The sequence below is a fragment of the Lampetra fluviatilis genome, chromosome 3 (assembly GCF_964198595.1).
Source record: "Lampetra fluviatilis chromosome 3, kcLamFluv1.1, whole genome shotgun sequence".
NCBI lineage: Eukaryota > Metazoa > Chordata > Hyperoartia > Petromyzontiformes > Petromyzontidae > Lampetra > Lampetra fluviatilis.
The window spans coordinates 12305020-12328609 of NC_136277.1; the positions used below are offsets into that span (position 1 = coordinate 12305020).

At 49.3% G+C, this 23590-nt stretch overlaps 1 protein-coding gene across 5 annotated transcripts in view; it reads right to left on the reverse strand.

Moving 5' to 3' along the window:
- LOC144952367 (uncharacterized) overlaps positions 1 to 23590 on the reverse strand; it is a 158069-nt gene that overhangs the window by 68357 nt on the left and 66122 nt on the right. For all 5 annotated transcript variants that reach the window (XM_078882767.1, XM_078882790.1, XM_078882760.1 and 2 more), the window contains exons 10-16: positions 23189 to 23261; positions 18798 to 18927; positions 16657 to 16772; positions 13842 to 13911; positions 10870 to 10969; positions 4418 to 4536; positions 3566 to 3936 (exon numbers count right to left, since the gene is read on the reverse strand). In XM_078882767.1, the coding sequence (XP_078738893.1) occupies positions 3566 to 3936; positions 4418 to 4536; positions 10870 to 10969; positions 13842 to 13911; positions 16657 to 16772; positions 18798 to 18927; positions 23189 to 23261 (979 nt within the window). The remainder of the gene's footprint in view (positions 1 to 3565; positions 3937 to 4417; positions 4537 to 10869; positions 10970 to 13841; positions 13912 to 16656; positions 16773 to 18797; positions 18928 to 23188; positions 23262 to 23590) is intronic.

Here is a 23590-nt window from a genome sequence, read left to right on the forward strand (position 1 = left end):
TTTTGCTGCTACTGCTGCTGCTGCTAGTACTGCTGCTACTGCTGCTACTACTACTGCTGCTACTAATATTACTGTTACTACTACTAATATTACTGTTACGACTACTGCTGCTGCTGCTCCTACTACGACTGCTGCTGGAACGCAGGCAGCAGTCAGCAGTCACGCGCTCCAAGCGGTAGCGCAGCGTCCGCCGCTCTCTCAGAGGCTCGCGGTTCGAATCGAGCGGCCGCCCTGATTAATGAATGAAAACCGGGAAGAACATTTTCCCCCACGGCTCAAGAAAGGTTGCTGGGTTGGATCGCGTTAAGTATAAATGTGTGTCGTAAAACCCACCACCACCCGACACAGCCAATTAGTAAGCGGTTTGTCACGTAAACAGAACGTGTCCAATTCGTTACGAGCACGGCAGCACACCGGTTGCATGTTGGAGAGTAAATCCACAACATTTACAACATTGAATACCGTCTGACGTTACGCCTGTAATTACAACCAGCATCATCAGGTGACAGCCAGATTAAACCAACGCCATTTGCAATTCGAGTATCGTCTGACGCTTCCGCCTAATTATGACGTCATCACTGTGAGCCAATCAGGTGCGGAGAACAGAGGCGGGGGTGGGGGGGGAGTGGTTCATTGCAAGCAGTTTGCAGGATTGAGGTAACTACCTGAGGATGCTGGTTGTGCAACTACCGGCGAGACGTCCGTCGTCGTTACGCAGAAAAGTTCAACGCCCTCTTGGATCGCTCACCAACAACGGCGTCACTGGTGGGGGCATTGGAGCACTCGCTCACCCGCTCACCCATGCACTCACTCATATATCCACTCGCTAACTCGCTTACTTATCAACCTGCTCACCCACCCACTCACTCATATATCCACTCGCTCACCCGCTCACTTACCCACCTGCTCACCCACACTCATATATCCACTCGCTCACCCGCTCACTTACCCACCCGCTCACCCACCCACTCACTAATATATCCACTCGCTAACTCGCTCACTTACCCACCCGCTCACCCACCCACTCACTAATATATCCACTCGCTAACTCGCTTACTTACCCATCTGCTCACCCACCCACTCACTCATATATCCACTCGCTAACCCACTCACCCAGCTGCTCACCCACCCACTCACTCATATATCCACTCGCTCACCCGCTTACTTACCCACCCGCTCACCCACCCACTCACTCATATATCCACTCGCTCACCCGCTCATTTACCCACCCGCTCACCCACCCACTCACTCAAATATCCACTCGCTAACTCGCTTACTTATCAACCTGCTCACCCACCCACTTACATATCCACTCGCTTACCCACTCATCCAACAACAATCGCCGTTCGCCACCAAGTGGCCGTGACGTCATCACGGCACTCATGCCAGGCGAGGTGCACTTTAAGGCCGTCACATGAAGTGTCGAATGCCCGCTGGCAGGAGGTCACGGGACAGACCCAGGTGCCATGGGTCGACTGACTGAGATGACCAGCCGATGCACCACCTGTGCCCCCTACTGTGCCAGCTTGCTGTGTTTTAGTCGCCCGGCGCTCTGCTCGTTGTTGTGAGAGTCATTCCTCCGCCCTCCATTGTTGCTGGAGGGCGACTGCCTCCAACTGCTTAGTAGTAGCGTCCTTCACCAGCCTCCTCCACAGATGCCGATCTTGACACCGCTGGTATCATTTATTGGCAAATGCTCTTAGCTCCATATCCTCTCATGCTACATCAGCTCCATCTCTTCTCCAGCCCATGCCCCTGGCCGAACAAAAGCTGTTTGGGCATGTGGTGGCTGGGCATACGGGCTCCATGACCCAGCCTTGCCTGGCAGAGGAGCTCACTGATGGGAATGTGTCCAGATCTTTCAAGGATGTGAGTTCCTCACACAATCCAGCCTGGTTAAACCCAGGATGGATCATAGGCTGGCCAGCCTGAATGTTTCTAACCGGCGCAGATATACCATTAGAGGGGTCCACGTTTCACAAGCATAGAGAAGGGAGGGCATGACCATGCCGAGAAGACCCGAAGCTTCGTGTGGAGCGACAGACCAGGTAGCTTCCACACAGCGTAACGCAACCGATGAAAAGAAAATGCCACTCGACTGATTCGGAGTGAGACCTCTGCTGTCAAACCGGAGCCGGTCATGAGCACACTTCCCAGGTATGAGAAACTCTCCACAACTGCCCTATCATCAATTGAGAGTTGTGGGGGTGGAGTTTACGAAGGCACAAAATACCCAGGCAGGTGCTTAGTTTTGGTGGAGCTGATGGTAAGTCCCCACCTCTTAGTGGAAAGCTCCAGGTTCAGCAGCAGCACCTCCAACTCCTCCTCTGAGTGAGCAGCAATTACCAGATCATCGGCATACATAACATGATTGAGCAATAGGGAGCCATCCCTTGACCACACCCGGGCATCGATCAGCCTCCCATTGTATCTGTACCAGATGGAATTTTTTCCCGGTACAGCTGCTGAAGGCTTCACGAACTACGTGGTGGAAATAGATGTTAAATAATGTGGGAGCTAGAGGACACCCCAAAGTGAACAGGGAAAGCATGAAGAAAAACCCAGAGCCCAGGCCTACTAATGGTATCATAGGCTTTGACCAGGTCAATAAAGCAGAGATGTAGGTGTTGTTGGAATTCCCTACACCTCTGCTGTAGCAGATGGACAGAAAATATGGCATCTGTGCAGGACTGCCCTTTCCTGAAACCGCATTGGAGCTCCGCAAGCCTCTCCTCAGCGTGCCTAGCAAGGCGGTGTTGAATAATCCTTGCCAGAACCTTTCCCGGCACACTGAGGAGTGAGATGCCCCTGTAGTTGTTACAGTCTGTGCGGTCCAACCTTCTTAAAGAAGGGGACCACCAGGGCATCCTTCCAATCCTGCGGAACCCGTCCAGCGGTCCAGACTGTTGTTATGATGTCATATAGGGCAGTCTGTGCCCAGACGCCACCCTTCCTCAGCATTTCGCTTGGGAGATCATCTCTGCCCGGTGCCTTTCCTGGTCTCAGACTCCGGATCGCCTTCAGTACTTCCTCAACAGACGGCACCTCAGCCAGCCACTCACAGGGGGTGACTTCCTCTTTCAATATTTAAAGATACCCACACAAAGAAAACAAAGATACCCACACACACACACAAAACAAAGATCCCCCGTATAGCCTTAACAGACTGTAGGGGCAAGTGCTGTTAGCGAGCACCTATGAAGGCCGGAACGGTACACGAGGGGGTGGGTGGCCAGCACCGCGCCCGACCGCCTTTGTCTCCCCAGTGGTGATGTTTACACACCGCACCAGGTACTCATTTCAGGCTGAGTCGACCTAGGGGAGGCCCAGGACCGGTTCAGATAATCGTCACTGGTGTTGGCCGTGAGCGGGAATCGAACCCGGGTCGCCAGGTTCATAGCGCAGCGCAGCGCTAACCGCTACACTACCGCTCCCCACACACACACACAGACACACACACACAGGCATCGATTACCGCCCCCCCGCCAGTCCCATTCCCCTGCCCCCCCCCCCATCGCTTCCTCCCCTCACGGCCCCCCCCCATTCCCCCCCCCCCCACCGTTACCGTCCGGCGCGCTGCGCCCCGGCGCCGTCCGTGGCTCCGACCGCCGCCGCCGCCGCCTTGAGAGCGGCGGCGGCGGCGGCGGCGGCGTGGGGGTGCTCAGGCCGAGGCCTGGCCAGCAGGGCCCCGGCGAGCCTCCCCACGGCGGCCGCCTGCCCCATCTTGGGGGGCGGCGGCGCCTTCTCCTCCTCCTCCTCCTCGTCCTCCTCCTCCTCCTGGTCCCCCCCGTGGTGCTGCTGGTGGTGTGACGGGGGTCCCCGCAGCGGCGTGGACGCGTGCGGGCGCCCGCCGGGACCGCCGCTGCCGCCGCCACCCCCCGAGCGGATGTCGTCCGGGAAGGGCGTTGGGTAGCGCTTGATGTTGGCGCTTTCCAGCTGGTGGGGAGGGTGGGGGGGGGGTGTTGGGGGGGGGTGTTGGGGGGGGTGGAGGTGGGCCACGGTGGGAGGTTCACGGTGGACGAGTGAGTGAGCGAGCGAGCAAGCCACCTTCTCGTGGTGCGAGTCGCCCTCTGGCCTGTCCTGACAATTGAACACGACCAGTGAATGAGTGAGTGAGCGAGCGACTGAGCGAGTGACTGAGCGAGTGACTGAGAGTGCAAGTGAGCGAGCGAGTGACTGTGCGAGTGAGTGAACGAGTGAGTGAGCGAGCGAGGGAGTGAGCGGACGAGTGAGTGAGTGAGTGAGGGAGTGAGTGAGTGAGCGAGGGAGTGAGTGAGCGAGAAAGTGAGTGAGCGACTGAGTGAGTGAGCGACTGAGAGAGTGAGTGAGCGAGCGAGTGACTGAGCGAGTGACTGAGCGAGTGACTGTGCGAGCAAGCGAGTGAGTGAGCGAGTGAGTGAGCGAGCGAGCGTGCCACCTTCTCATGGTGCGAGTCGCCCTCTGGCCCGTCCTGACAGTCAAACACGACGGTCGTCCTCCTCTGCCTCTGCTCCTCCCACAGCCCCGGGTTGAAGCTGTCGCTCTCCGACGTGTAGTCTGCGTCGCAGCAGTTGCAGTAGCAGCAGGAGAAGCAGTAGCAGGAGAAGCAGGAGAAGCAGGAGAAGCAGCAGCAGCAGGAGAAGCAGCAGTAGTAGCAGTAGTAGCAGCAGTAGAAGCAGCAGCAGCAGTAGCAGCAGGAAAAGCAGCAGCAGTAGCAGCAGCAGTAGCAGCAGCAGCAGTAGCAGCAGCAGTAGCAGCAGCAGGAGCAGCAGTAGTAGTAGCAGCAGCAGCAGTAGCAGCAGGAGAAGCACCAGCGGCAGCAGTGGCACCACCATTATGAGCACCATTATCACCAACACACCAACACATAGCAGTGAGAAAGACATCATCAACATCAGCAGCAGCAGCAGCGACAACAACATCAACAACATCATCAACATCAGCACCAGCAACATCATCATTATGAACATCATCATCAACAACAACATCAACAACATCATCAACATCATCAGCATCAACATCAGCATAATCAACATCAACATCAGCATCATCATCAACAACATCAGCAACATCATCAGCATCATCAACATCATCAGCAGCAATAAAAAGAGCGTGAGTGGATGTCGTGATGGGTGGGTGAGTGGGTGAGTGAGTGGTCTATGTGGTGGGTGGGTGAGTACATGGGTGGGTGAGTACATGGGTGGGTGGGTGAGTACAAGGGTGGGTGGGTGAGTACATGGGTGGGTGAGTAAATGAGTGGGTGGGTGAGTAAATGGGTGGGTGGGTGAGTAGATGGCTGGGTGGGTGAGTAAATTAGTGGGTGGGTCAGTACATGGGTGGGTGGGTGAATACATGGGTGGATGGGTGAGTAAATGGGTGGGTGAGTATATGGGTGAGTGGGTGAGTACATGGGTGGGTGGGTGAGTACATGGGTGGGTTGACCTGCATGAGATGGCACAGACTCCACGCGGTTCACGCCATTTTCCGACGACGACGCTGCAATGGACGCGTGCACACACGCGCACGCACACACGCGCACACACACGCGCACGTACACGCGCACGCCCGTGCGTGCGGGAGCTACTCGCATACCGGCAGACGCGCGCGCGCGTGTGTTCTGGCGCTCACACGCACGCGCACGCACGCACGTACACGTGTAGGTGTATACACGGACACACACAGGAAGGTGTGGATGCACCCACGCGCACACGCATTCATGCACAGGTACACACACACGCACATATAAACGCGCAGACACACACGCACGCACGCTCATATGAATGCACAGACACACAAACGCACACCCGCACATATAAACGCACAGACACAAGACACAAGACAAAGATGCCCCATATAGCCTTAACAGACTGTACGGGCAAGTGTTGTTAGCGAGCACCTATGAAGGCCGCAACGGTCACGAGGGGGTGGGTGGCCAGCACCACGCCCAACCGCCTTTGTCTCCCTAGTGGTGATGTTTACACACCGCACCGGGTACTCATTTGAGGCTGAGTCGACCTAGGGGAGGCCCAGGACCGGTTCAGAAAATCGTCACTGGGTGTTGGCCGTGAGCGGGAATCGAACTCGGGTCGCCGGGTTCATAGCGCAGCGCGCAAACCACTACACTATCGCTCCCCGCCTAGACGCACACACGAACACACACGCGCACATATCAACGCACAGACACACACACGTGCACATATCAACACGCGCATACACACACGAACAAACACACACCCAGACGACAAGGCACAGATGGGGACACAGTGGACGACTTGAGTACACATGGCACAAAGAGGCAGCCGGGAGCCGACCCAGTAAAATGTGGAACGTTGGTCCAACAACGTTGGGTGAACGTTGGGGACAAACGCATCGAAAACCACGTCGTTTCAGAGACACGCGTTCCACGTTTGCTCACGCAAGAGGGCTGCTGCGATTGGCTGGATGAGGTCACACGGGTCGGTCGTCGTCAAGGCAACGTGAAGGCAAGCATTCAACATGGCGGATTTGTTTTCCTTCTTCTATATACAGGGACTCTTCTACTTACGAACGTTCAACTTACAAACTTTCAGAGATAGGAACAAACCGGGTCCGAATGTCCAGTTGCCCGTTCGGACCGAGAGTCGTAAGTTCAACCACCATGCAATAGATGGCAGTGGCAGCATCTACATCTATAAAACGTGAAGAACCAGTGGCATTTACATCTACAGAACGTGAAGAACTAGTGGCATCTACATCTACAGAACGTGAAGAAACGGTGGTTTCACCATCTGTAGAACGTGAAGACCAGCGGCATCTACATCTGCAGAACGTGAAGAACCAGTGGCATCTACATCTGAAGAACATGAAGAACCAGTGGCATCTACATCTGAAGAACGTAAATAACCAGTTGCATCTACATCTGCAGAACGTGAAGAACCAGTGGCATCTACATCTGCAGAACGTGAAGAACCAGTGGCATCTACATCTGCAGAACGTGAAGAACCAGTGGCATCTGCATCTGCAGAACGTGAAGAACCAGTGGCATCTACATCTGCAGAACGTGAAGAACCAGTAGCATCTACATCTGCAGAACGTGAAGAACCAGTGACATCTACATCTGCAGAAAGTGAAGAACCAGTGTCACCTACATCTGCAGAACGTGAAGAACCAGTGGCATCTACATCTGAAGAACATGAAGAACCAGTGGCATCTACATCTGAAGAACGTAAATAACCAGTTGCATCTACATCTGCAGAACGTGAAGAACCAGTGGCATCTACATCTGCAGAACGTGAAGAACCAGTGGCATCTACATCTGCAGAACGTGAAGAACCAGTGGCATCTGCATCTGCAGAACGTGAAGAACCAGTGGCATCTACATCTGCAGAACGTGAAGAACCAGTAGCATCTACATCTGCAGAACGTGAAGAACCAGTGACATCTACATCTGCAGAACGTGAAGAACCAGTGGCATCTACATCTGAAGAACATGAAGAACCAGTGGCATCTACATCTGAAGAACGTAAATAACCAGTTGCATCTACATCTGCAGAACGTGAAGAACCAGTGGCATCTACATCTGCAGAACGTGAAGAACCAGTGGCATCTACATCTGCAGAACGTGAAGAACCAGTGGCATCTGCATCTGCAGAACGTGAAGAACCAGTGGCATCTACATCTGCAGAACGTGAAGAACCAGTAGCATCTACATCTGCAGAACGTGAAGAACCAGTGGCATCTATATATACAGAACATGAAGAACCAGTGGCATTTACATCTGCAGAACGTGAAGAAACGGTGGCATCTACATCTGTAAAACGTGAAGAACCAGTGGCATCTACATCTGCAGAACGTGAAGAACCAGTGGCATCAGCATCTGTAAAACGTGAAGAATCAGTGGCATCTACATCTACAGAACGTGAAGAACCAGTGGCATCTACATCTGCAGAACGTGAAAAACGAGTGGCATCTACATCTGCAGAACGTGAAGAACCAGTGGCATCTACGTCTGCAGAACGTGAAGAAACGGTGGCATCTGCATCTGCAGAACGTGAAGAACCAGTGGCATCTACATCTGCAGAACGTGAAGAACCAGTGGCATCTACATCTGCATAACGTGAAGAACCAGTGGCATCTGCATCTGCAGAACGTGAAGAACCAGTGACATCTACATCTACAGAACGTGAAGAACCAGTGGCATCTACATCTGCAGAATGTGAAGACCAGTGGCATCTACATCTGCAGAACGTGAAGAACCAGTGGCATCTACATCTGCAGAACATGAAGAAACGGTGGCATCTACAGAAAGTGAAGAACCAGTGGCATCTACATCTGCAGAACGTGAAGAAACGGTGGCATCTACATCTGAAGAAGGTAAGGAACCAATGGCATCTACATCTGCAGAACGTGAAGAACCAGTGGCGTCTACATCTGAAGAACGTGAAGACCCAGTGGCATCTACATCTACAGTACGTGAAGAAACGGTGGCATCTACTGAACGTGAAGACCAGTGGCATCTACATCTACAGAACGTTAAGAACCAGTGGCATCTACATCTGCAAAATGTGAAGACCAGTGGCATCTACATCTACAGAACGTGAAGAACCAGTGGCATCTACATCTGCAGAACGTGAAGAACCAGTGGCATATACATCTGCAGAACGTGAAGAAACGGTGGCATCTACATCTACAGAACGTGAAGAACCAGTGGCGTCTACATCTGCAGACGTGAAGAACCAGTGGCATCTACATCTGCAGAATGTGAAGATCCAGTGGCATCTACATCTGCAGAACGTGAAGAACCAGTGGCATCTACATCTGCAGAACGTGAAGAACCAGTGGCATCTACATCTGCAGAACGTGAAGAACCAGTGGCGTCTACATCTGCAGACGTGAAGAACCAGTGGCATCTACATCTGCAGAACGTGAAGAACCAGTGGCATCTACATCTGCAGAACGTGAAGAACCAGTGGCATCTACATCTGCAGAACGTGAAGAACCAGTGGCATCTACATCTGCAGAAAGTGAAGAACCAGTGGCATCTACATCTGCAGAACGTGAAGAACCAGTGGCATCTACATCTGCAGAACGTGAAGAACCAGTGGCATCTACATCTGCAGAACGTGAAGAACCAGTGGCATCTACATCTGCAGAACGTGAAGAACCAGTGGCGTCTACATCTGCAGAACGTGAAGAAACGGTGGCATCTACATCTACAGAACGTGAAGAACCAGTGGCGTCTACATCTGCAGAACGTGAAGAACCAGTGGCATCTACATCTGCAGAACGTGAAGATCCAGTGGCATCTACATCTGCAGAACGTGAAGAACCAGTGGCATCTACATCTGCAGAACGTGAAGAACCAGTGGCATCTACATCTGCAGAACGTGAAGAACCAGTGGCGTCTACATCTGCAGACGTGAAGAACCAGTGGCATCTACATCTGCAGAACGTGAAGATCCAGTGGCATCTACATCTGCAGAACGTGAAGAACCAGTGGCATCTACATCTGCAGAACGTGAAGAACCAGTGGCATCTACATCTGTAAAACGTGAAGAACCAGTGGCATCTACATCTGCAGAACGTGAAGAACCAGTGGCATCTACATCTGTAAAACGTGAAGAACCAGTGGCATCTACATCTACAGGAGATGATATAACTTGTAACGCCATTCCCCCGTGTTTAGCGTACATGCCGTACAACGTGTTTGTAATCGACAGGAGTAAAGTTTGGACTTGCGAACAAATCGACTTTACGAACAGACCTCAGGAACCTAACTCGTTCGTAAGTAGAGGAGTCCCTGTATAGTGACAGCATCGAGATGTTTAATACGATTGTGAGACTCGTGATATGCTTTTTTGTTTATAGGCCACGCAGGCTCCTCTTCTTGCCTTATCGCTCTGCCTGGTTTGAGTGGGCACCTTTAGGCCAGGCGTCTAGGCGAGATTGCAGGGCGGGGCGGGGGGGGTGGTCAGGTATGAGGCCCCTCCAGCCTCCATGGATAACTACAGTCAACTCTCAATTATCCACGTGCAGTTTATCCGATTTGCGGATTAACCGCGCACCTGAGATTTTGACGTAAATTATTAACTCGTGGTGGCGACGCGCGGCCGCTTTGATTTTGTGAAACATTTGAACCTTATGGCGGGACCCCAGGGTCCCATAAGCCCCCGGCTCTCGCATAAACTGCATTGCGACGCCATTTCATGCCTGTTGAAGGCGAACGACACGGCAATCTATTCCTCTCGACGAGCTCTACACAATGCAATAATCAAAGTTTAAAAGTTGTATTGCTTCTGCGCATTCGTCCTCGCTGCTGCTGCTTGGACGACACGACAACAGGACGATCCGCGCCAGGTGGGTCGCGGCGTTTATGTGCGCGGTGGGACGGAGTCGCCAAAAAGTAATTCATTAATTTGACAAAAAAAAAGCGTGGTTTAATTTTGACTAAATGTCACACGCGAGCGTTGCTCATCGTCGACAGAGTTTCTTAACAATCCCGAGCGGCTTTGCGAGCGTGGCGAGCGGCAGCGTGGTGAGATGTTAACTACCTCGCCTGGTATACAGGAGGTCGTGGGTTCCATCCCGACCCTGACGACGCCTGCTGCTGCTGCTGTATATTTGGGAGTTTCCATGTTCTCCCCGTGGTCGTGTGGATTTTTCTCCGGGTCCTCCGGTTTAGAATCGACATTGCGCATTTAGAATTCATTTGGCTACTGCTATATAAATTCCCCGCGTGATGACAATAAGCCACTTCGTTGAGCAATCATCATTTGTTGATGATGGCCAGGTCGCTTCTCAAAAAGTAGCTACATGATAGCTCAGCAGAGCCATACCTGGTGGACTAAAGAAAAAATAGTTAAATAGTGCGTCGTGGTGGCAGTGGTGAGCGGCGGGCGGTGAGACACTCACCCTCCTCGGAGCGAGGCTGCTGGGGGAACATGTAGTTGGTGAGGACGCGCATCTGAGTAGCCGGGTCCACCTCCGTCTGCAGTGGTATCAGCGGCTTCGACTGCAGCAGAATCATCAGCATTACCATCACCATCAGCAAAATTAAGTTTTTATTATTATTTTAAATAAAAAAAACTACGAGATATTTTTTGTCATTTTAAATTTTAAAAAACTACGAGATATTTTTTGTTATTTTAAATAAATAAAAACTACGAGATATATTTTGTTATTTTAAATAAAATAAAAACTACGAGATATTTTTTGTTATTTTAAATTTTAAAAAACTACGAGATATTTTTTGTTATTTTAAATAAATAAAAACTACGAGATATTTTTTATTTTAAATAAAAAAAACTACGAGATATTTTTTGTTATTTTAAATTTTAAAAAACTACGAGATATTTTTTGTTATTTTAAATAAAAAAAACTACGAGATATTTTTTGTTATTTTAAATTTTAAAAAACTACGAGATATTTTTTGTTATTTTAAATAAAAAAAACTACGAGATATTTTTTGTTATTTTAAATTTAAAAAAAACTACGAGATATTTTTGTTATTTTAAATAAAAAAAACTACGAGATATTTTTTGTTATTTTAAATAAAAAAACAACGAGATATTTTTTTCTTATTTGACCAGGTAAGGTCCCACTGTGCTGTATAGCTCTTTTTCAGGAGCGACCTGGACATCACAAGCGAGAGCTCAACGAAGTGGCTTATCGTCGCCACGTGGACATTTATAGCCGCAGCCAAATATTCTGAACGCATAAAGATGCACAGATACCCATAGAGAAGAATAGAGACCCATATAGACCCATGGAGCCCCACAGAGACCCATAGAGATTCATAGAGACACATAGAGATTCATAGAGACACATAGAGACCCACAGAGACACATAGAGACACATATAAACCCATAAACATGCACAGAGACCCATAGAGACCCATAGAGACCCACAGAGACCCATAGAGATTCATAGAGACACATAGAGATTCATAGAGACACATAGAGACCCACAGAGACACATAGATACACATATAAACCCACAGAGACACATAGAGACACATATAAACCCATAAACATGCACAGAGACCCATAGAGAAGCATAGAGACCCATAGAGACCCACACAGACCCATAGAGATTCATAGAGACACATAGAGATTCATAGAGACACATAGAGACCCACAGAGACACATAGAGACACATATAAACCCATAAACATGCACAGAGACCCATAGAGACCCATAGAGACCCACAGAGACCCATAGAGATTCATAGAGACACATAGAGATTCATAGAGACACATAGAGACATACAGAGACACATAGAGACACATATAAACCCATAGAGACACACAGACCCATAGAGAAGCATAGAGACCCATAGAGACCCATATAGACCCACAGAGACCCATAAAGAAGCATTGAGACCCATAGAGACACATAGAGACCCACAGAGACACATAGATACACATATAAACCCATAGAGACACACAGAGACCCATAGAGAAGCATAGAGACCCATAGAGACCCATATAGCCCCACAGAGACCCATAAAGAAGCATTGAGACCCATAGAGACACATAGAGACCCACAGAGACACATAGATACACATATAAACCCATAGAGACACACAGAGACCCATAGAGAAGCATAGAGACCCACAGAGACCCACATAGACCCACAGAGACATTCATAAAGACACATATAGACCCATAGAGACGCATAGGGACCCAGAGAGACCCATAGAGACCCATAGACTAAGTTAAACTATTTTATTTGACCAGGTAAGGCCCACTAAGCTGTGTAGCTCTTTTGCAGAAGCGACCTGGACATCACAAGTGAGAGCTCAACGAGAAGTGGCTTATCGCCACATTTAAAGCAGCCAAATGCTCGAAGCGCGTGATGTCGATTCTAAATTTGGAGGGAAAAACTGGAGGACCCGGAGAAAAAAATCCACGCGACCACGGGGAGAGAAAGAGACACCGCAAACTCCAAATATACAGCAGCAGGCGTCAGAGTCGGGATCGAATCCACGACCTCCTGAATACCAGGCGAGGTAGTTAACATCTCCCAGCCACCGTGGCACCATAAATAGTCGTCACCGTCATCATCAGACATCACTATAATCATTATAATCATCACCAAAGTCATCACTGTAATGATCATCATAACCATCATTAGTCATCACCGTCATCATAATCATCATCATAGTCATCATCATCGTTACCATCAACGTCATCATAATCATCATCATAATCATCATCACCGTTACCATCAACGTCATCATAATCATCATCATCACCGTCATCATCAGTCATCACCGTCATCATACTCATCATCATTACTGTCATCATTAGACATCATCACCGTCATCATCATAGTCATCACCGTCATCATACTCATTATAATCATCACCAAGTCATCACTGTAATAATCATCATAACCATCATCAGTCATCACCGTCATCATAATTATCATCATCACTGTCATCATTAGACATCATCACCGTCATCATCATAGTCATCACTGTCATCAGCAGTCATCATCATAGCCATCACCGTCATCATCATGGCCATCACCATCATCGTCACCACCATCATCATCACCGTCATCATAATCATCATAGTCATCATCACCGTTAACATCAACATCATCATAATCATCATCATCATAATCATCACCAGTCATCATAATCATCATCATCATCATCACTGTCATCATCATAGTCATCACTGTCATCATAATCATCATCATCACTGTCATCATTAGACATCATCACCATCATAGTCATCACCGTCACCACCATCATCATCGTCACCACCATCATCATCACCATCATAGTCATCACCGTCACCACCATCATCATCGTCACCACTTTCACCATCAATCACGAGCATTAAAACGTGGACCAAAGTGGCCAGACCCTCCCACCTGGTTGTCTGAAAGCCACAGAGCCGCCAGGTCCTTGAGTCTGGTGAAACTGAACGGCAGATTCTTCAGCCTACGCGCACATTACACACACAAAGACAAAGATACCCTGTGTAGCCTTGACGCATTGTCGGGGCAAGTGGCTGTTAGCGAGTATCGAGCACCTCCGAAGCCCGGCACCGTGGCACACGAGGGGGGGTGAGTGGCCGGCACTGCGCCCGGCCGCCTTTGTCTCCCCTGTGGCGATGTTTGCACACCGCACCGGGTATCTAATTTGAGGCCGAGTCGACCTAGGGGAGGCCCGGGACCGGTTCAGATATAATCGGTCACTGGGTGTTGGAGCGTAGCGTAGCGCTACCCGCTACACTACTGCTCCCCAACTGAGATATATGCACACATACACAAAGACAAAGATTCCTCCACCCCCGTGTAGCCTGAGCAGACGCTTGGGGCAAGTGCTGTTAGCGAGCAGCGGCCCCTATGAAGGCCGGCACCGTGGCACACGAGGGGGTGAGTGGCCACCAGCAACCAGGCCCGGCCGCCTTTGTCTCCCGAGTGGTGATATTTACACACCGGGTTCATCGTGCAATCTGTGTGTTAGTTAATTGTCCTTCCCCCGCACCTCCGATTAGCACGCTAGTGGAAACGAAGCGACGTGTCTCGGACCCTGTTCGTGAACACGAAGCAGATCTGAAACACGGTAGGACCAATACCTCGGCCGTGGCTGATCATTGTTTTAGCGCTGTGGGCACACACTAAATTGATTTTTCCAAGACGAAGGTACTCTGCAAACCCACCGGCTATCAACAAAGATTTGTTTCATGAAGCCATCCAGATATATAAACACAGACACAACTTCAACCGAGAGGATTGGGTACAAACTGAGCAATCATTGGAAGGACGTTATTCACCAGGTAAAGTCTTAACCTGCCGTGATGTTTCCACCCTTCCTGCCGATGTCAGCTGACTCTCTGGTTTTCATCAGTAGGTTGGATGTCTTTGCATTGACGGGCTGGGATGTCCTTCTCCCTCTGTCACCGATGCATCATTGACATGCTAATCTCCCACAATACAATGGCCACTTCCACAGCCTCAGGGAGACCATCTCTAGCCCCGCCCTCTTACCCTGAGGGGACTCCCATCTCAGGCCTACACAAGGCCTCGTGTTTCAGCAGCTTTATCTCTCTCTCTCACCTGAAGACGATTGCCTGTGTTGCGATCGAATAGTCGTGATCTATTAATTTTCTACCTACGTGACTTTACCGAAAGAACCAAAGAGCATGGATTCCTGCAGTCACGAAAGCTTCAAATCAAGATTGATCAGGGTTTGTTTTGCATGTTCACCACAGGTGCTGTGCGTGGCTAATGTGCTTGATTCCTTGCAAAAGGTATCGTTTATTTGGTTGTTTGAACATCTAAACACAACGCCTGTTCTATTGCCAGCAAAGGGTAAAACAGGCTATTCTCATTTTTCGTACTTTGACAACTGGCAAAAAATGAAATGTATCTCATGATACAGCTGCACACCCCGAGCTATAAATGCTCCGATACGTGTGGCATTGTCTCTGTGCTGTTCGCTTTCTGGCGTCGTTCTCTGGTCTGACACAGGTGGTGAGACTGGGCCACAAAGAAGGCTGCTTGCCTCTGGTGTAGGCCGATCTCAAACACAATGTCCATACATTATTATTATGATCAGATCATGCTTTGTTTTGCATGATTACCACAGGCACTGTGCGTGGTTAATGCAGCGCTTGAATCCTTGCACAATAACAGCCTACTCTTTTTTTTGGTAAAGTCACGTAGGTAAAAAATTAGGCCAGGAGTCCAGGCGAGATTGCAGGGCATGGGGGGTGGTCAGGTATAAGGCCCCTCCAGCCTCCATGGACAAGTACAGTCGACTATAAATTATCCACGTGCAGTTGATCCGATTTGCGGATTAAGCGCGCACCTGAGATTTTGACGTAAATGATCAACTCGTGGATTTTTCCCTTAAGCCCCAAATGAATCATCTAAAAGCAGTTACACTTTGTTGTTCTTGTAAATGTTTATTACAAGCCACACGGTGCTTCGACAAAACAAATGTGTTGCTCCGGTTCATCTGCAATCCATGTGATCACCTCTACACTACAGGAGTTGCCATATCTTTACAACATTGGATGGAGTTTAATTGATTTTGATTGGCGTGTCTCTGCTGTCAACTTAGTGTGTCGAGTCTTCTACGTGGGAGCCAGGAAAGTATGAAAAATAATAATAGGTCTTTACCCTTTTTGGCAATACAACAGGCATTAAGATGTTAAACCATCAAATAGATGATACCTTTTGCTTAAGCGCTTAAGCGGTTGTGCTTTCTCTAAGTTGTCCCCACCTGAAGAAGTAAGCTTGTGTTGCGCCCGAAACGTCGTGATCTAATTTATTTAAATATTCTACCCACGTGACTTTACCAAAAAAAACAAAGAATCCTTGCAGTCACGAAAACTTCAAATCTATGAAATAACAGCCTATTCTTATTTTTCATACTTTGACAACTGGCAAAAAGAGGACATGTAAACCCGTGACATTTAACGAGACAATGTTTTCACATTCACGCCATCCTAACCCCCCCCCACCCTCCCCTCTCTATTACGGCCGCTCACTCGCTCGCAAGAACCTCCTTTGACTGAAAACTTTCGTGACTGCAGGAATTCATATCCTTTGGTTCTTTCGATAAAGTCACGTGGAATGAAAAAATATATATATATATTCTACGTGACTTTACCGAAAGAACCAAACAATATGAACCTCTTCTTCCTCCAACCTCCTCCTCCAACCTCCTCCTCACCGGTTGTCGCTCAGGTTGAGCACCCGCAGGCGGAACATCTGCCCCATCTCCTCCGGCAGCCTCTCCAGGCGGTTGGAGCGGAGTGACATGACGCTCACGTGTACGCAGTTGCCGATCTGCGCACGCACGCACGCACGCGGAAAGACAGAGATCCCCCGTAAAGTCTCTCGCAGACTGTTGGGGCTTGCCCCGCTGCTGGCAGGAGGTTCGCGGGAGAGACCCCGGTGTTGCGGGTTACCCGCTTACCAGGTTGGCACAGTTGACAAAGACAAAGATCCCCCCGTATAGCCTTCACAGACTGTAGGGGCAAGTGCTGTTAGCGAGCACTTATATATAGGCCGGCAAGGCACGCGAGGGGGTGGGTGGCCAACACATCTCCCCAGTGGCAATGTTAACACACACTGCACCAGGTACTCATTTGAGGCTGAGTCGACCTAGGGGAGGCCCAGGACCGGTTCAGATAATCGTCACCGGTGTTGATGGCCGTGAGCGGGAATCGAACCCGGGTCGCCGGGTTCGTAGCGCAGCGTAGCGCTAACCGCTACACCACCGCTCCCCACACACACAGTCACAACGGAGAGATCCGCTATCGTGTAGCCTCAACAGACTGTAGGGGCAAGTTCTTTATCTTCCCAGTGGCGATTTTACTTACACACTGCACCGGGTACTAATTCGAGGCTGAGTCGACCTAGGGGAGGCCCAGAAACCGGTTCTGATAATCGTCACCGGTGTTGGTGGCCGTGAGCGGGAATCGAACTCGGGTAGCCGGGTTCGTAGCGCAGCGTAGCGCTAACCGCTGCACCACCGCTCCCCACTACACCCCCACACAAAGACAAAAGACAAAGATCCCCCCGTGTAGCCTCAACAGACTGTAGGGGCAAGTGCTGTGAGCAGCACCTATGAAGACCGGCACTGTGGCACACGAGGGGGTGGGTGGCCAGCACCACGCCCGGCCGTCTTTGTCTCCCCAAGTGGCGATACTTGTATACACCACACCACGCACTCATTTGAGGCTGAGTCGACCTAGGGGAGGCCTAGGACCGGTTCAAATAATCGTCACTGGTGTTGGCTGTGAGCGGGAATCGAACCCGGGTCGTCAGGTTCATAGCGCAGCGCGCTACCGCTCCCTACTACACACACACATGCACACACGCACACACGCACACACGCGCACGCACGCGCACGCACGTGCACACACGCACGCACACACACGCACGCACACACACACGCACACACACACGCACACACACACGCACACACACGCACACACGCACACGCACGCACACACGCACACACACGCACACACGCACACACACACGCACGCACACACACACGCACGCACGCGCGCCTTCACCGCTGGTTAAGTGCAGGCTTGGTGTTCGCGAGTGCCTATCCTGGGTGTGCTAATTAACGGTTGCCGCTGTCGGCGCCGCTATTTTTGACCGAAGCGAGATTATAACTCCCCGCTACCGGTAGCCGCTGCCTGGAACACACACGGGACACACGCACACGCACACACACACACGCACACACACACACACGGGACACAACATTCAGCTGCCCGCGTGACGCAACCGCAGCCAGCATCATCAGCAACAGCGTCATGATCATCAAGCGCATCGCCTCTTATCGCCCTCATGAGTATAATCAATACCATTATAATCATCAGTATCATCATCATGATCATCAAGAGCATCATCAGAAGCCATGTCTCATCTGATAGAGAACCCTCCAATACAGAACCCGTGTCTCATCTCACTGAGTGAGTGAGTGTGTGAGCGAGCAGACAAACAAGTGAGTGAGTGTGTGTGAGCGAGCAAGCGAGCGAATGACCGAGTGAGTGAGTTAGCGTGTGAGCGAGTGAGTGAGCGAGTGAGTGAGCGAGTGAGCGAGCGAGCGAGTGAGCATGTGAGTGAGCGAGTGAGCAAATGACCGAGAGTGTGATTGAGCGAGTGAACAAGTGAGTGAGCGACCAAGCGAGTGATTGAGTGAGTGAGTGAACGAGTGAGTGAGCGACCAAGCGAATGAGTGAGCGAGCGAGTGACTGAGCGAGTGAGCGACCAAGCGAGTGACTGAGCGAGTGACTGAGTGAGCGAACGAGCAAATGACCGAGCGAGTGATTGAGCGAGCGAGTCTCTTGCCTCGGGCGGGAGGTCGGTCAGGAAGTTCTCGTCGGCCGTGAGGGTGCGCAGGTTGTGCAGCAGCCCCGCGTTGGGAGGCAGCGACTCCAGCTCGTTGCAGCTGCAGTCGATTTCCTCCAGCGACGTGAGGCTGTCACGGCAACAACGGCCACGTCAACAACAACAACAGCAGCAACAACAACAGCTACATCAACAACAAGAACAACAACCACATTGACAACAGCTACATCAACAACAAGAACAACCACAACAACAACCACATTGACAACAGCTACATCAACAACAAGAACAACAACAAGAACAACAACCACATTGACAACAGCTACATCAACAACAAGAACAACCACAACAACAACCACATTGACAACAGCTACATCAAAAACAAGAACAACCACATCAACAACAACCACATTAACAACAGCTACATCAACAACAAGAACAACAACCACATTAACAACAGCTACATCAACAACAAGAACAACCACAACAACAACCACATTGACAACAGCTACATCAAAAACAAGAACAACCACATCAACAACAACCACATTAACAACAGCTACATCAACAACAAGAACAACAACCACATTAACAACAGCTACATCAACAACAAGAACAACCACATCAACAACAACCACATTAACGACAGCTACATCAACAACAAGAACAACAACCACATTGACAACAGCTACATCAACAACAAGAACAACAACAAGAACAACAACCACATTGACAACAGCTACATCAACAACAAGAACAACAACAAGAACAACAACCACATTGACAACAGCTACATCAACAACAAGAACAACCACAACAACAACCACATTGACAACAGCTACATCAAAACAAGAACAACCACATCAACAACAACCACATTAACAACAGCTACATCAACAACAAGAACAACAACCACATTGACAACAGCTACATCAACAACAAGAACAACCACATCAACAACAACCACATTAACAACAGCTACATCTCGATTTAAAGCTTTCGTGACTGCAGGGATTCATCTTCTTGGTTCTTTCGGTAAAGTCACGTAGAAGGGAAATAATAAAATAAAAAAAAATAAAACAACAGCTACATCAACAACAAGAACAACCACATCAACAACAACCACATTAACAAGAGCTACATCAACAACAAGAACAACCACATCAACAACAACCACATTGACAACAGCTACATCAACAACAAGAACAACCACATCAACAACAACCACATTGACAACAGCTACATCAACAACAAGAACAACCACATCAACAACAACCACATTAACAACAGCTACATCAACAACAAGAACAACCACAACAACAACAACCACATTAACAACAGCTACATCAACAACAAGAACAACAACCACATTAACAACAGCTACATCAACAACAAGAACAACCACAACAATAACAACAACAGTAACAACAACAACAACAGCTACATCAACAACAAGAACAACAACCACATTAACAACAGCTACATCTCGATTTAAAGCTTTCGTGACTGCAGGGATTCATCTTCTAGGTTCTTTCGGTAAAGTCATGTAGAATGGAAATAATAAAATAATAAAAAATAAAACAGCTACATCAACAACAAGAACAACCACATCAACAACAACCACATTAACAACAGCTACATCAACAACAAGAACAACCACAACAACAACCACATTGACAACAGCTACATCAACAACAAGAACAACAACAAGAACAACAACCACATTGACAACAGCTACATCAACAACAAGAACAACCACAACAACAACCACATTGACAACAGCTACATCAAAAACAAGAACAACCACATCAACAACAACCACATTAACAACAGCTACATCAACAACAAGAACAACCACATCAACAACAACCACATTAACAACAGCTACATCTCGATTTAAAGCTTTCGTGACTGCAGGGATTCATCTTCTTGGTTCTTTCGGTAAAGTCACGTAGAAGGGAAATAATAAAATAATAAAAAATAAAACAACAGCTACATCAACAACAAGAACAACCACATCAACAACAACCACATTAACAAGAGCTACATCAACAACAAGAACAACCACATCAACAACAACCACATTGACAACAGCTACATCAACAACAAGAACAACCACATCAACAACAACCACATTGACAACAGCTACATCAACAACAAGAACAACCACATCAACAACAACCACATTAACAACAGCTACATCAACAACAAGAACAACCACAACAACAACAACCACATTAACAACAGCTACATCAACAACAAAAACAACAACCACATTAACAACAGCTACATCAACAACAAGAACAACCACAACAATAACAACAACAGTAACAACAACAAGAGCTACATCAACAACAAGAACAACAACCACATTAACAACAGCTACATCTCGATTTAAAGCTTTCGTGACTGCAGGGATTCATCTTCTTGGTTCTTTCGGTAAAGTCATGTAGAATGGAAATAATAAAATAATAAAAAATAAAACAGCTACATCAACAACAAGAACAACCACATCAACAACAACCACATTAACAACAGCTACATCAACAACAAGAACAACCACAACAACAACAACCACATTAACAACAGCTACATCAACAACAAGAACAACCACATCAACAACAACAACCACATCAAAAAGAACATTGACAACAACCACATCAACAACAACGACATTGACAACAACCACACTGACAATCACACAAACAACCACCACCAACAACAACAACGACATTGACAACAACCACATCAACAACAACCACATATAAATGAACATTGACAACAACAACAACTACATCTACACTTAAAGCTTTCGTGACTGCAGGAATTCACATTCTTTGGGTCTTTCGGTAAAGTCACGTAGATGGCTTTAAAAAAAATACCAAAAAATGACGACGTTTCGATCGCAACACAAGCGGAGGAATTGTAGGCAGGTAGGTAAGAAGGTAGGCAGGTGGGATGTTAGGCAGGTGGGTAAGCAGGTAGGGAGGTAGATTTGTAGGCAGGTGGGTAAGCAGGTAGAGAGGTAGGCAAGTGGGATGTTAGGTAGGTGGCTAAGAAGGTAGGCAGGTGGGTAGACAGGTGGGTAGGTGGGAGAGTAGGTGGGTGGTGGTGCTCAGGTTTATTTTGTTGTAACCAGGTGAGAACTCAAGGAAGCAAAGTTGTCTCATTTTCAAAAGTGACCTGGGTGCGTGCAGGTAGGTGGGTAGGTGGGTAGATGGGTAGGTAGGTGAGCAGGTGGGTGGGTAGGTGAGTATACCTACTCACCTACCCACCCACCTGAGCGGGTAGGTAAGTAGGCAGGTGAGTAGGTAGGTGAGTAGGTAGCAGAGGTGGGACAAAGTCATTGTTATGCAAGTCACAAGTAAGTCTCAAGTCTTTGCTCTCGAGTCCCGAGTCAAGTCGAGTCAAAGATGAGGCAAGTCCAAGTCGAGTCTGAAGTCATCAAAATCATGACTCGAGTCTGACTCGAGTCCAAGTCGCATGACTCGAGTCCACACCTCTGGTAGGTAGTGAGGTGAGTAGGCAGGTGAGTAGGTAGGTGAGTAGGTAGTGAGGTGAGTAGGTAGGTGAGTATGTAGGTGAGGCTCACCTGCCGATGGAGGCTGGTAGCGAGGTGAGCATGTAGGTGAGTAGGTAGGTGAGTAGGTGAGTAGGTGATTAGGTGAGTGAGGCTCACCTGCCGATGGAGGCTGGTAGCGAGGTGAGCATGTAAGTGAGTAGGTGAGCATGTAGGTGAGTAGGTGAGTGAGTAGGTGAGTAGGTGAGTGAGTAGGTGAGTAAGTAGGTGAGTAGGTGAGGCTCACCTGCCGATGGAGGCTGGTAGCGAGGTGAGCATGCAGGTGAGTAGGTGAGCATGCAGGTGAGTAGGTGAGTGAGGCTCACCTGCCGATGGAGGCTGGTAGCAATGTGAGCATGTAGGTGAGTAGGTAGTGAGTAGGTGAGTAGGTAGTGAGTAGGTGAGTCTCACCTGCCGATGGAGGCTGGTAGCGAGGTGAGCATGTAGGTGAGTAGGTGAGTGAGTAGGTGAGTAGGTGAGTAGGTGAGCATGTTGGTAAGTAGGTGAGTAGGTGAGTAGGTGAGTAGCTGAGTGAGGCTCACCTGCTGATGGAGGCTGGTATCGAGGTGAGCATGTAGGTGAGTAGGTGAGTAGGTGAGTGAGTAGGTGAGTAGGTAGGTGAGTAGGTAGGTGAGTAGGTGAGTAGGTGAGTGAGTAGGTGAGTAGGTGAGTGAGGCTCACCTGCCGATGGAGGCTGGTAGCGATGTGAGTAGGTAGGTGAGTAGGTGAGTAGGTGAGTAGGTGAGTAGGTGAGTAAGTGAGTAGGTAGGTGAGCATGTAGGTGAGTAGGTAGGTGAGTAGGTGAGTAGGTGAGCGAGTAGGTGAGGCTCACCTGCCGATGGAGGCTGGTAGCGAGGTGAGCTGGTTGTCGTCCACCCGCAGCGTGCTCAGCTTCTTGAGGGACCCTGCGGGCACAGCGCAGGAATCACTCCAGCAGCACAAAGACAAAGGTCCCCCGTGCAGCCTTCGACAGACCGTCGGGGCAAGTGCTGCGAAGGCCGGCGCGGCACACGCGACGGTGGCGACGTTTACCACACACCGCACCGGGTACTCGGTTGAGGCCGAGTCGACCTAGGGGGGAGGCTCAAGGACGGGTTCGGGGTAGTAATCGTCACCGGCGTTGGTGGCCGTGAGCGGGAATCGAACTCGGGTCGCCGGGTTCGTAGGGTGGCGCTAACCGCTGCGCCACCGCTCCCCCCACCGCCATTACCGCCAGCGTCACCGCCGTGACGAT